This window comes from Perissodus microlepis, chromosome 18, assembly GCF_051167445.1.
Source record: "Perissodus microlepis isolate ML-2025 ecotype Zambia chromosome 18, ASM5116744v1, whole genome shotgun sequence".
Taxonomy (NCBI): domain Eukaryota; kingdom Metazoa; phylum Chordata; class Actinopteri; order Cichliformes; family Cichlidae; genus Perissodus; species Perissodus microlepis.
The window spans coordinates 30834486-30848092 of record NC_140478.1 but is presented as its reverse complement, the minus strand read 5'-3'; the positions used below and the strand labels follow the sequence as shown (position 1 = coordinate 30848092).

Below are 13607 nucleotides of genomic sequence, written 5' to 3'. Positions count from 1 at the left end.
CACGTGCTATTGTGTGCATGGCTAGCATGCTAAATGCTCCTTGTAGACTTGTTTAAGTGCTGTTTGCTCAGTGAGAGTTCATACGCCGCTGCTGAAACTATTTCAGGTTGACCCCTGTTTGAACTCCAGTGAGAGATATTGGGCAGTGACCTCTAAATGACCTTCACAAACCACTGGTGCACCACAGCAGCAATGAAATCCTCTAATTTACAGCAGAATGATGTGTGAAGTGCACATTTTTACCCTCTGCTGCTTGATGCTGAAGCTCAGCGTGAGGCGACTTTAAAAAAAGAATCAAAACAAATTATGGATTTTAGCTAACAGGACCGAGTGTTAGCAGCACCGCTAACGAGTCCTCTGAGAGCAGAAAAACATGGACGCTGCATTGATTCAATGCTGTCACACATACTATGTCTCTGTGCATGCAGCCCCTGCTCCACACACACTTAACACGCAATCTAATGAGACAACACACGCGCTGTGAGTCAGACAACAGAAGGCACGCACACATAAGCAAACACACACACACGGTGGCAGATAGTGTTGTGTATGCACTGGAGTGGACAGTGAAGCTCTGAGAAGCCACAGAAAGCTTTTATAGTGGTCATGTTTCCTGGAAGGCTCTGGGCTGGTTGTAATGGAGTAAGCAGGGCCCCGCCCCTGAAAAGAACACTGTAATGACATCCAATCAGGCTCTGTTATTTCTGTTAATGTGTTCCAGGAACATAGTGGCACATTTCTGGTTACAGCATCTCTCCAGAATACTGTAGGGTCTTCATTATAAAGCTCTTTGAGGCGACTGCTGTTGTGATTTGGTGCTATATAAGTAAACCTGAATCGAACTGAACTGACGATTGGATCATACTGCTACAAGCAGAAAACCAATATCTGTATTTTTAGATAACTCACAAACTTCCTGTTGTTGATCAGTAAACAGTGAACACCGCATTGGGTTTTGAGTTTAGAATGATTTGTTTTGAATTTTAGGTTACCTTTGGATTAGGGTTCTGTTATTGTTTCCTGTCGCTTCCCTTGTCATTTGTTACGTCAGCGTCGTAGCATCTGTGCGCTTTGCAAACACTTTCCGGACTTAAAGAATCATTATTCTTTAAGCATTAAGAATGCTTAATGTTCATTCTTGTTTCCTGAGTCTTGCATTAGGGTTCACAAATGTTTAAGACACGCAGATGGTGTTTGCTGACTGGTGCACTGCTAGATTTTTAGTTTAGCAAACATTGGACAACATCAGATCCTCAAAAATGAAAGCTTAACATTTGGCTGTCTAAAAAATATTTTTCTGTTCCTGACAAGAGTAATGAAAGGATGTTTCCCTGACAGCTGCAGTGTAATAACTCTAAAGAAAAACAGTATTAATAGCAGTAATAAGCAGGTTATAATACAGATGAACTCAAAATTAGCCTTTACATTAAAAATCCACCACAAGGTCCATGTGGATCTTTGGTACAGTCTGAATGAAGACAGAAGTTGTCAGTGAGCTGCTGGAGGGCTTCAGCTTTCAGCTAAAATCAAGCTTCGCTAATGACTTTCAAAGCTGATCTGACATTGAGTCCGCTGGCTCTCAGCTGTCCAAACCAGGGTCCCTGTCCAGTGGAGCAAACACTCTGCAGCCCCCTGTCCACACACAAGAGTTTAGCATTTCTAACATTTGTTATTGTCTGAGATGACTGCGGCATTCTCAATTCATTTACTATTTCAAAACCCCCTTGCTCTTATTTGGAAAGATCAGTCACTGCTAATCAGATAGCCTTCCTTATTCTTTTCCTACTTATCCTCCAGATAATCTCACACCAGCTGCAAGATTATCTGCAGGATAAGGATTAACAGGAGAGGTGGCTGATTATATTGCTCAGTTATTTGCCACAGAGTACTTTGATGAATATATGTCAAAGTATACATTTTCTTTGAAGAAGAACTGTCTCCTGTAAATTTACTTCACCTTTATTAACCGGGTACAAATATGGGCTGGTTGTAATGGAGTAAGCAGGGCCCCGCCCCTGAAAAGAGCGGCCTTTGTGGAGTTTGCATGTTGTCACTGTGCCTGTGTGGGTCTCCTCCAGGTACCTCCCGCCTCCTCCCACAGTCCAAGGTTAGGTTAATTGGTGATGCTAAAATACCTAAATTCAGCATACGTATGCTGTCTTTGGAAATTCCACTTAAGTTGAAAATTTCAGCAGATTTCTTTTGTTTATGTTTAACATGGGAACTAAGATTACTGTCTTATGTACGAAGATGGCAAAAGGAGTTAAGAGAGGGACAAGTCGAGCTGCTGATAGAGTTTCCAAAACATAATGTAGTTGATAGAATTTATATTGTAATATTTTATCCCAGAGTACTGCGACAGGAAGCGGTACTATTTGCTCAAATGCAGCTCCTTGTGTGATTGCAGCAGGAGTTTGGCTGACGTGTGATTGAGCAGCACAGACGCATTGCAGGGTTCAAAGGTTCAGTCTGAATTCAGGACGACTCTGTAAAATCCACATTTCTTGCAGTGAGACTCCACCACCAAAGCCCGGGGCGTTTGGTTGCGACGCAGCAGCCGAAGAATTAGCAACGCTTCACTGAAGTGTTTGTCTGTCTAGACCTCAATTTGTGGATGCACTGCTCTGCTTTCCAGCACAGACACCAACACAACAAAAACAACAACACAACAGAGGCGTGCCGAGAGCAGGGGGCGGTGCGTGCTCAACAACACAAGCACCTGCTCTCCTCTTACACATTTCACACTCAGCTGATGGTCACGTCCACAGTGGTGTGTCAGAGAGATGAGCTGTCCAATCAGCTTCTGCTCTCCATCACAAGCTGCAGGATCCCAGTGACTGAAACATAAACAACAATATAGCTGAGATTTTAGTGGAGCAAGTGATCATGTAGCTGGATGCATGAATTATCAATATGTTATTATTCTTTGCTAAAGATAAGGGGTTCTGTCTTTGTTATGATCCCTTTTTATTTTTGCATTGTATCTCTTCCTGTCATGTGTGAGTGTTTACCTCTGGATACTTCAGCTGCTCTGGTTGTCTTTTAGGTTTGGTTTAGTTAGCTTGTTTTTTCTGCCACTGCAGCCATAAGCTTGCAAAAAATACTACATAACATAAACAACTGTCAGTGCTTTGCTGTTGGGTCCACTCAGGACTTTTCCCTCTGAACTGTGTCAGGGTGATTAGTTATGTAAATAAAAAGTATTGTTCGGGGTGCTGGTATAGCTCACTGGTTACTCACTATATGCTGGGAGGCTACAATGTAAAGTATGAGGTGTGTTCTGTGCACCGTTATGCACTGGTTTCACTGGTCCAGCCCACTTATGATCTAAGACGAGTCGATACCCCAGTTTTAAAAGTTTGTTATCATGAAGACGACAGTTGTAAAGTGTCATAAAAAAGATGAAAAGAAATAAAAAATTGTTGAAGAGTAATTTTTTTGATTAAGATATTAAATCAATGCAACAAGAAGACCACCTGATTAGATGTGAACAGGTTTCCATGACAACAGATGAAACAGTGATTAGCTGGGAGCTTGGATGGATGTGGGTTTCAAAGTGGCTTGCAGATGCACAAACGTGGGGACCGCTAGGATAACATGTACATTATTTTCCATAGAGATGTACTTTTTTTTATCGTATGTTAAGGTTCAAAATGATTAGAGTTCATGATATTTTGATGGTTTTCTTTATTCTGATTGTGGTGATTTTTATGTTAGAATTTGCTCTGATGCTTGTTTTTACGTATTAGATGACAATCTTTGTATAACCGCTGCTTCATTATTTAAATCTCTTTCTACAGCAACGATGGAACAGTTGTCATTGCTGTGATCGCAGCAGAGGACGGTGTCGCTATCTCCCTCTCTCTGTGCGTCTCATTGCTATTATCCAGCCTCAGCCAGCCTCTCTTTGCACTTGTGCTCGGGGTCTGAAGAGGCTCTCCAGGGCTCTGCAGCTTCACTGAGTGCACATGAGGTTGCATTTTTATTTCTTACTGGAAAACTCATCTGTGAGCCAAACAGGGAAGAAAAACAAGTGTGCTGTCTTACAGTTGTGACTGCAGAGGAACCGTGCAAGCTGATGACAGCAAATGTTCTCAGAGAATTACAGACGATCTAGTGTAACGTCGAGGTGGGAATCACCAGACACCTCGCGATACAATATTAAAACAATACTTGACTCTGTCAATATTAGTGTGATTTGTTACATTTTGCAATATGCTGAGTATTTGGACTAACATATATTGCAATTTATCACCTTTTTTTTTTTTTACTGCAAATTACATCCTCAAAGTTAAAATGTATCAAAACCTGTTTTATCCAATAAGATAAAGTTACGTCACTTCAGTGTTTTCTTTTTGGTGCCAAATGAGATTATCAAGAACGGCAACATTGTCACTAAAACCAACAAATGTTGCCATAAAACGGAGTCGGTCTGTTATCAGTCTGTGATTGAATGTGGTCAAGCCAGCAATTATACGCAATCTGTTTCTGATAATACAGCAAATAATTGTGATAAATCATTGAAAATCACATATCTGCTTCCGTCTAAATAGACAGAAATAGAAATTTAACAGAAATTGACATTTAATTATTACATTTGCACTTGACAGCCTTCCTGTTCTATAGGAATATAAACCAGAATACAACCAGCTGGCAGCCAGTTGAGTCCCCTCGTGTTGAGCTCATGGACTGAATCATTCAGACTGATGGAAACATTTGTGCTCATTTATAAATTAAACACCAATTATTTGCAAACCTTTTACAATCTTTCCAAGCGTGACTGCAGCCACTTAGAGAAAGGTCGCCTCCTATCATGCGACCTTGCAGCCCCGTTGTTCGTAGTATCCTGGCGTATTTGAATGTATCTAATCAAATATAAATATATTTTCCCTCAGCCCGTGTTTCGAGTCGTAGAGTTTTTGGGAACTGTTTGCAGTTGCGGATTAATCCATATTTGGAGCTCTTTGGTGAGTAATTCCAACAGCAGAGTGCTGCTGTTGTGCCCACGTGCAACCATCATGTTGTCTTCAAGATTTACGGCTCTTCAAATGGAATATCACTTTAGTCTCTATCACAAATTCATTCCAGTGAAAATCTCACCAGAAGACACACCAGAGAGAATAAAAGGCAGATCGCTGCTCCAATGTCAAAAGTCTGTGCAAAATTTCTTTAAACTAGTTTATCAGATTGGGAGCAAAACTAATCTCCCGCCTCGTGCAGATTTCCTCTCGTGTTTTTAAACAGTGAGTCTTTAAGATGTAGAACAGGGCCAGCTGGTTCGTTCGGAGCCTTTCCAGCTATTAGACTTGTCCCTCTGTCATCCCTTTGGCGTAAAATATTCCAAAAAACCTGCAGGGCTTTTGAGCATGTGCGTGCCGTGTACTGATGTCACTGTACGTGACGTTCTGGTTGGTTCTAATGTATTCAGTATCTGAAAGAAGCAGTTGCTTGGCTCTGGTGCGGCTCCCCGAGGCCAAAAGAATCCTGAGGGATGCTGCATCGCTCCCACTCCAAATCTGTTTCTGCTTTAGCCAAGTGGCACCGTGTCAGTACAAAAATCACAACACAAACTCGTTTACTTGTGATGTTCCTGCGAGCACGGAGGCTTTGGAGGATCCTGCTTGAGGAGCTTAGGCTGGCAGAGCTCAAGCCATCTTTTTTAATTCATTTCTCACACACACAGCCCCTCGTGTAATTTCTTTTTAAAGGCTTTATTTCTGTTCTTTCGATAATTTACTGTTGATGTTCTCTCATTTATTATTGAAACATTTACATACATCAAACATAGTTTTTGAATTTATCCATAAAAAAGGCTGTTTCCACTTTTTAGCTGTAGTTCAAAGCATTTAGTTTAAAAGTGAAACAATCTAAAGTAATGATGAGAAGAGTTTACCTTCCTTCCTGTGTTTCTGGACGTGGATGCTGCTGTACTAGAAGAACTCACACTGATCAGCGTTCATCTCAGTGCAAACTGATATCACCTGATGGCTCAGCACTTCCTGTTTTCCGTATGTTGCCGTGTAAGGTTGGGGAGATCCCAGGACAAACCTTTGCCTATAAACTGCTGCAGGAGTCTGTTGGACTGTTAGGTTTGAGCTAATAAAACTCAAAGTTGTGGTTCATGGGGTGATGGCCTCATGCTTTTACGAGGGTTGTTTACAGCAGAGTGTGAAGTGGCTGGAATGAGAATTAGCGCCTTTAAATCTGAGGACCCGGTTCGCTCAGAAAAGACTGTCCACTCTGGATTTGAAGGCTTCAAGTAGAATTCAGATATTTGTTGTTATTCAAGCAGCTGACTGTGAAGCTGAAGCTGTTGATGTACCGGCCTGTGAACAATGCTGGCCTCACCTTTGGTCACGAGCTGTGGGTGGTGACAGAAGAAATAGGAGCGCAGATAGCAGTGTTGGTGAGCTTCTCCTGAGAGGTGACTGGGGTCAGCCGTAGACACAGGGTGAGGAGCTTGATCATTCAGGAGGCTCTGAGTAGCTCCTCCTGGGAGGAGACCCCAGGCAGACCTGAGGGATGACAGCTGAGAGATGAAGTGTCTCGTCTGTCTTAGGAAAGCATCAGAGTCCTCCTGAAAGACCTGGGGGAGGCATCAGGGGAGAGGAAGGTCTGAACACCTCTGCTTAGTCTGCTCCCTGTGGACAAATTAACGGATGGAAGTGCCAATCACAAAAACAGTTCAATAGCCAATGTTTTTAAACACATTGTGATTTGTCGGTATATGCAGATGTTATGTTATTGTTCTGTATTGTGTCTTTTTGTCATTTCAAAGCGATGAGATGATTAATTTTTCTCCCCAACAGGAACGACTGGTGTTATCAGTCCTGCCTCGTTTTGTAGTTTTGGAAATGATCAACGACATGACAAATGTAGAGGACGAACACCTCCAGCATCAGTTTCACAGAATCTACATCCACCGCTACGAGAATGTCAGGTGAGGGTTCAACAGCAAAACACCTGTGTGTGCCCCGAATAAAGACATTTGAGAGTTTTTGCTCTTAAGAACAAAACTGTGACATTTACGTAAAATGTGCAAAATCTGACATCACAGAAAATGTAATCCTCATTAAGTATCATAACTTTTAAGAAGTGAGCTGGATATTAAAGTGACATTTCCGTATTTTATTCAGCATTCTTTTCGCAGATGTTAAAGGCTTCACAAACCTCTCCACGACGCTGTCAGCGCAGGAGCTGGTGCGAATGTTGAATGAACTCTTTGCACGCTTCGACCGCCTCGCACATGTAAGAGCTTCTCATCCCAAATGCATATCTGCATATAATCTGATTTTAGTCTTGAGATTTGAATCAATTTATTTTCCCATTAAAAATATTCGCTCATCTGTGCATTAAAGGATTAATAAATCACATTTCTTTAGAGATACCTCTTAGTAGATCCAGGAACAGTGTGTTCTGGATCAGGTTAATAACCTTTACCTAACAGCTGATTACCTGTCTGTGGTTAACTTTTGATTTACTTTCACTTATCTTATGAACCTCCTCTGAAAATGGCCCAATCAGCAACGCCAGCTTGGCCAACATTTGTAATGTTGTGTGTTGTGCCTTGACTCATAGCGTTGACTCAGGGTGAGTCTGGATGCCTCACGGGCCGCATCTGTCAAACACTACATCACCTGATCTTATGACTTATGGCTGATTATGTGGAGACTTTTTATACGATGGGACTCAAATTTTGTTCAAATATTTGGTAAACTGTGTTAGATAGAACTGTTTAGTGAAAGTCAGGTTTAAAGTCAACCAGTTTAAACTGATAATCTCATAGATCCTATAATGTTCAATCAATATTTAGACTGAAACACTTTTCCCAATATATAGTTTGTGAACACTTGCTTTATGGTTAAGTGAAAGCAAACTCTGAGGATGTCACTGTGGATGAAGGAGGTGTTTTTCCACAGCGTCGCCAGGTGTCGCTCGTGGGGATCATGTGATCGTTGGGGTTCTCTTTGTTATTGTAGTATGTTAACCTTGCTAAATGCTAAAGAGTTCTATAAATGCAGCTGCATTAAGCTGCATTGTTGTGGCAGACTTGCATCTTGCTAGCTAGCTGGTAAGGAATTGCAAGGATAGCTTCTCAGCTCCTTTACTGCCACCTTCTGGCAATAGAGTGTACCATTCAAGATGCTGGTTAAAACCTGGAAAAATACATGCACATACACCATAAATGGTAACATAAACTCTTTAATTCTTGCTTCTGTGTGGCAGGCTATCACTAAAAACTATTTTCCCAGTTGTATAAAAATAATTACTGAAAATGAAGCATAAGAATAGACTTTGCTGCTCTTCTTTTTCCACATTGTTTGATTGTGCATGTATGATTTTGGAGCCCAGAGCTCATCTTTTCTGCGACAGCCTCTCATGGCTGTCAGGACTCATGAAAACTGAATAAAGACGCTCCAGTAGAATAAATATTTATTCAAAACAACACAGTGAATATCTGATTCAACATCCACTGTGTACGACTCAGCTGATATTAGATTGCAGAACATTTCAGACTGTCACGCTTGGCCGGTCGCAATTTCACAGTCAGAGAAGGAATTCAGAGATAACCTGATATGTTTTCTGTGTTTTCCTTTTTTTTCTGATTTAATTCTTATTTCAGGTATAGTCATTGCTTAGGTTTTCTGCCTTTATGGTTATGGTGTTTGTCTCTTGCAGGAGCATCACTGTCTACGAATAAAGATCCTGGGGGACTGTTACTACTGTGTGTCTGGTCTGCCGGAGCCTAGGCCGGACCACGCCCACTGCTGCGTGGAAATGGGCCTCAGCATGATCAAAACCATCAGGTGCCGTCTTCTTCTACTGTCCTTACTTTTTAACAAAGCTCCTTGTTGTAGGGAAAGGCTTTTACTGCAGCTGTCATCAGTTGTTTATGCCTTTAGTTTTACCTTAAATAGGTGAACAGTAGTTCAGTTGATTTCAGATCAGACCACTTGTTTTCCATCAAAGACTCCTGTGTTGCTTTTACAGTATGTTTTTGGTCAGTCCACTGACTCACTGGAAGCTGGAAGCCATGCATGTCCATGCAATAGATTGCTTCCTTCTTGCCTTCAAAGATTGATCTTCCCGTCTTACTTTGATTTCTCTTAGGAACACAGTGCCAGAGCTTTTTAATTTATTTTTTTAAATTCATTCTGGTTTCTAATTTCGAGAGTGATCACTGGTTTGCAGATTATGCACTAATATGTTTGATATCAGATTGTTCCCTGTAAAGTCTTTCTTGGATGGTAGGCTTGGATAAAGATATGTCTGCCTCATGTAGAAATGCTTTTTTAAATCTACCATGGAAAGGATCCTGCGATCATCCACCGCTCTAGGTCTGTTTTATGTTGCATCGCTCCTCGGCGCGTTCTTCTTTTTCTTGTCTCATCAAGCTTTAAATTTGACGTCTCTTAATGTTGCTGCGATCGCTCTAATGCATTTGTTTTTTGTTCGTAGCCTGAGGATGGCCTGTTTCACTGGCACAGAGAGCTCCTTTAACAACACCCGGGTTCACAGAAACAGCTTACAAATGCAAATGACACACTTGGAACCATCTTCAGCCTTTTTCTCCACTTAATCTATGAAAACATAACAAAAGGAGGAACGCACACCTGTCCATGAGACAGCTTTCGAGTGCTTTGCGCAATTATATTTCAGCCCCTGGAAATAGAGGACTGTACATTAAAAGTGGATCTACTTCCAATATTTTTTAAGAATCTGCACTTTTTGATTGAGTGGTACTGATATAAATAAGCTATAAGTTAGATGTAGTGTTTTAGCTATTTTTTAGCTATTTCCTCCCATTTTATAAATGCTGACTTTTGGCCTGGTCGTGATTTATTATGGGATTGAGAGGTATTAGCATGCAGTGCATCTTGGTCTGCCCTAGATTTCCAAGATACAAAACGCCAAAATCCTAACCAGTGAGGGACATGGGTTAATACACCTTTTAAACAGGTGTGTATAAATACACATGTGACCACGAATACATTTTTAAACCTTCTTCTCTGTAACTTTAAAAGATAAAACATGGTAATAAAAAAAATGTACGTTTATTTTGGTGCATCGATGGTGCAGCGGGAGAGAAATCCTTTTAAATCAAAGTCGAGTTTGTCTGTTTTTGTATGAATAGAGCAAATTCATGGTGCAATGAATTCATTGTAACTGCAGGAATCATCTTAGAAGAATAAATGTCTTTTACCCTGAGGACTGTCCTAGTATCTGTAAATTACCTTGTTCTGCTCGGAAAAGCCTCCCTGCAATATTTGCATGCAGCTGTGTTTCAACACAAAATCAGTATCAAATAATGTACATTTGAATTAACAGATGTCCATGCATCGCTGAAATGCAAGAAAACATGTTTGTAGTGCTTGTATTGTATTCTGCAACGCACAACAGGGCTTTATAGATCTTTGTATCAGACTGTGAAATGAGTAGTTCATAGGAAAGGAGAAAAAGTCAGTTCTTCTTCAGCTTTGCCTAAAAGGCTCACAGACGCTGGAGTTTGTGCTTTGATTTATTTTATTTCAGTGATTCTCTGTGCTGCTGTAGCGTTTTAACCCCTTGCCTTGATTTCAGAGTGAGAGAGGAGAGGAGGACTGATGTTCAGAGGAAAGAGACAGATTAGGGTGGATAAGCTGTGAGATTTGTGCTCAGTATCATCATGTCAAGATGGTGAGCTGTGCACACTTTTTGCTGCGACACCAGTCAGTTTTGCAAAAGCTGGAATAAGAGGAGATGGGTTTGCTTATATTGTCCAAATAAAGCAGGTTTTTACTTGTTTCTGAGGGATTGTAAAGCATAAAGGTGGGACCACGTTGTTCCCGACTCGTCTGATAAACAGAGGAAATACTAACCCACTTCCTTAAAAGTTGGAACACTGTAAAAAGTGAATAAATGAATGCAACGATTTGCTGGACTTTTGGGAGGGGAATAATATTCCACTGTTATCTGAGAGGAATCCAGCTGCTCAGCTGTCCGTGGTCTTATTTGTCATAAATTTCACTTAATGATGTTTCTGTTTGTGAAAGGTCTGGACTGCAGCGAGCCGTGAAGCTGTGCTGTTGGATTGGCTCCAGTATATGATTTAGCATTGTCTTGTTGAACTATGCAAGGCCTCTCCTGTGACAGATGCTGTCTGCACGGGCACAACCTGTATGTACCGTTCAGCACTGGTGGTGCCTTTCCACATGTGCAACCACCATACCGTCAGAGTTTCAGGCTTTTGAACTGAGTGCTGATGACGAGCTGGACGGTAACTCTTTAGTTAGTTCACGATGTTCTTTCAGCTGTTTGTTTTTGGTACCACTTTACTTTTCCAGCCTCTTTTCCAACTTTTTTGCGACATGGTGCAGCCATTAAAGTCAAAATGAACTAATATATTTAATGTAATAGTGAAATGTCTGAGTATAAGCATATATGTTTTATTGTGAATAGAATATGGGTTTATGAGATTTTTCAAATCATTGCTTTTATTTATGTTTTACACAGAGTCCCAACTTCACAGTCACAGTCGTCAGTAATCAAACACGGTTTTAAACACTGCCGTGTGCAACTACATGTGGTGATATAATCACAGAAAGATGATGTTGGTCGAGTTTACAGAATCCGGCTAATGTTAGCTAAGCTTGCACCAGTTTCCTTCTTTCCTCGTATTTGTTAATGCAGATTCTGGTCACACGTTGCTGAACAGATGCATGAAGGCTGAGAGTAAGCTGACAGATTCTAGTACAGCATCTTGTCATACTGGTTTACAACTTCCTGTTACACAGATTGAGGTGTTGGTTACATTTTTGTGAATTTCAAAATTGTCAGTCCTCATTGTACATTAAAACTAGGAAGACATGTTAAGCCGTTAGCAGTTGAGGTGGGAATGTTCCAAGGTTTCTGTATCTTTAGGGTATTTTAGCACATCCATTGCAGCTCAGCAGGGGAGCACAATCAGGGAGTACTAGTACAAAGAAACGTCACAGAAAAAAGTCCAAAGTTTAGGGTAACGATGTGAAGCTCTCACATGACACCTGGAGGTCTGAACCAAATGTTTGGGAGGATAGAAACAGGAGGCTCCAAAGACAGTTCAGTCTGCAGAAATTCAGCCCGTCTCTCCCTGTGTTGATGTTTATCGCCGTCTGTTGTTCTCCCGGTTAGGGATGGGTATCGAAAACCGGTTCTTGTTGAGAACCGGTTCCCACTGTTTCAATTCCTTGGAATTGTTTGCCATTTTTGCAAACGATTCCCTTATCGATTCCAGTCGCCCCGAATGACGTCACCACGTTGCGGAGCGTTATTTACCTGGCAGGAAACATGGCGGCTCAAACGCTCAAAAGTTTGGTTATACTTTACGAGAACAGATGACAACAGGGCAACTTGCAATACTTGCAAAGTAGATATTTCATTTAAGGGAGGAAACACTACGAATATGCAAAAGCATTTGCTCACAAAACACACGATAACCTTAAATGAATGTCGTGTTTTTAATTCTGCTCCGGACTCGTGAATCTCAACCCAGCAGCAGCGGTAACGTTTGCACGTCCTCTCCTGTTAATGCGGCAGGTAAATAATCAACTAACAGTGCATATTATGTTAGCGCGATCTGCCTTATCACAAAATCTGCCATTACTGTGCATTTAGGTGACCATGATGAGAGAGACAGAGTCTGGCTCAGATGCTGGCAGTTCTCGCTGCAGTTTACCGGTAGCGTCTCCTTTCAGGCCAGGATAGACGAATGTCACCGAGCAGTGACTAAGTTTGTGGTCAAAGGCTTGCACCTATTTGCCACACCAGATGCCCCGATTTTCGGTAAGTGAATGTGTTTAATTGCAGGCAGGGACATTACTGGATATTCTTGTGTAATTGCTACAGAATAATTTATGTTATACTTTGTTATTGCTACAGAAGAATATTTATTTTACTATTTTTTTTTTCCTGGGGACCCTGTGACACCCCATGGAAGAGCCGTAGGCTGGATCTCTTAAGATCTCACTGTTGGGTTTGTAAGGCCATGTTACTCCTAAATTTCTATCCAGTTCAAAGAGAAGATATAAAACAAAGTTCTAAGCTAATCGACCTTAGTGTTCTCCTTTTTTAAAAAAAGAATCGATAAGAGAATCGATAAAGAATCGAATCGTTAAACAGAATCGAAACTGGAATCGGAATCGTGAAAATCTTATCAATACCCATCCTACTCCCGGTCAAGACTCAACACAAATCTAAAACTAAAAGTTTGTCTGGTTCACCAAACACTGCCAACGTCTTCTTAGATGGATAGTTTGTTCTATCCATCCATCCATGGCTAACAGTTTTTCTGTTACATAGACGGTTAGATTTTATTTCGAACATGCAAATATAACTGAAATAACAAGAAAAAAATCAGAAAAAAACTTAAAAACACGTTTTCATGAATATCTCTGTCTACACAATGTCTATGCTCAAAAAGGAGTAGGATGAAGTTTACACTTTTTCTGTTCCCACCCCCAACGATACGACGTTGTTTTCCCACCGCCGCTTGAGCGCGACGCAGCACCCGGTTCACCTCCACTCTTGCCGGTCAGCTCAATTTTGCTTCAGAGGCCTCGTCGGAGGAAGCGGGGGAAGAGAGCCGGCTT

The 13607-nt window shown here is 41.2% G+C and overlaps 1 protein-coding gene across 2 annotated transcripts in view; it reads left to right on the top strand.

Annotated features, from left to right (window-relative positions):
* Positions 1-13607, top strand: part of adcy8 (adenylate cyclase 8 (brain)) — a 127585-nt gene that overhangs the window by 47873 nt on the left and 66105 nt on the right. For both annotated transcript variants that reach the window (XM_084912882.1, XM_084912883.1), the window contains exons 3-5: positions 6810-6940; positions 7137-7248; positions 8680-8807. In XM_084912882.1, the coding sequence (XP_084769008.1) occupies positions 6810-6940; positions 7137-7248; positions 8680-8807 (371 nt within the window). The remainder of the gene's footprint in view (positions 1-6809; positions 6941-7136; positions 7249-8679; positions 8808-13607) is intronic.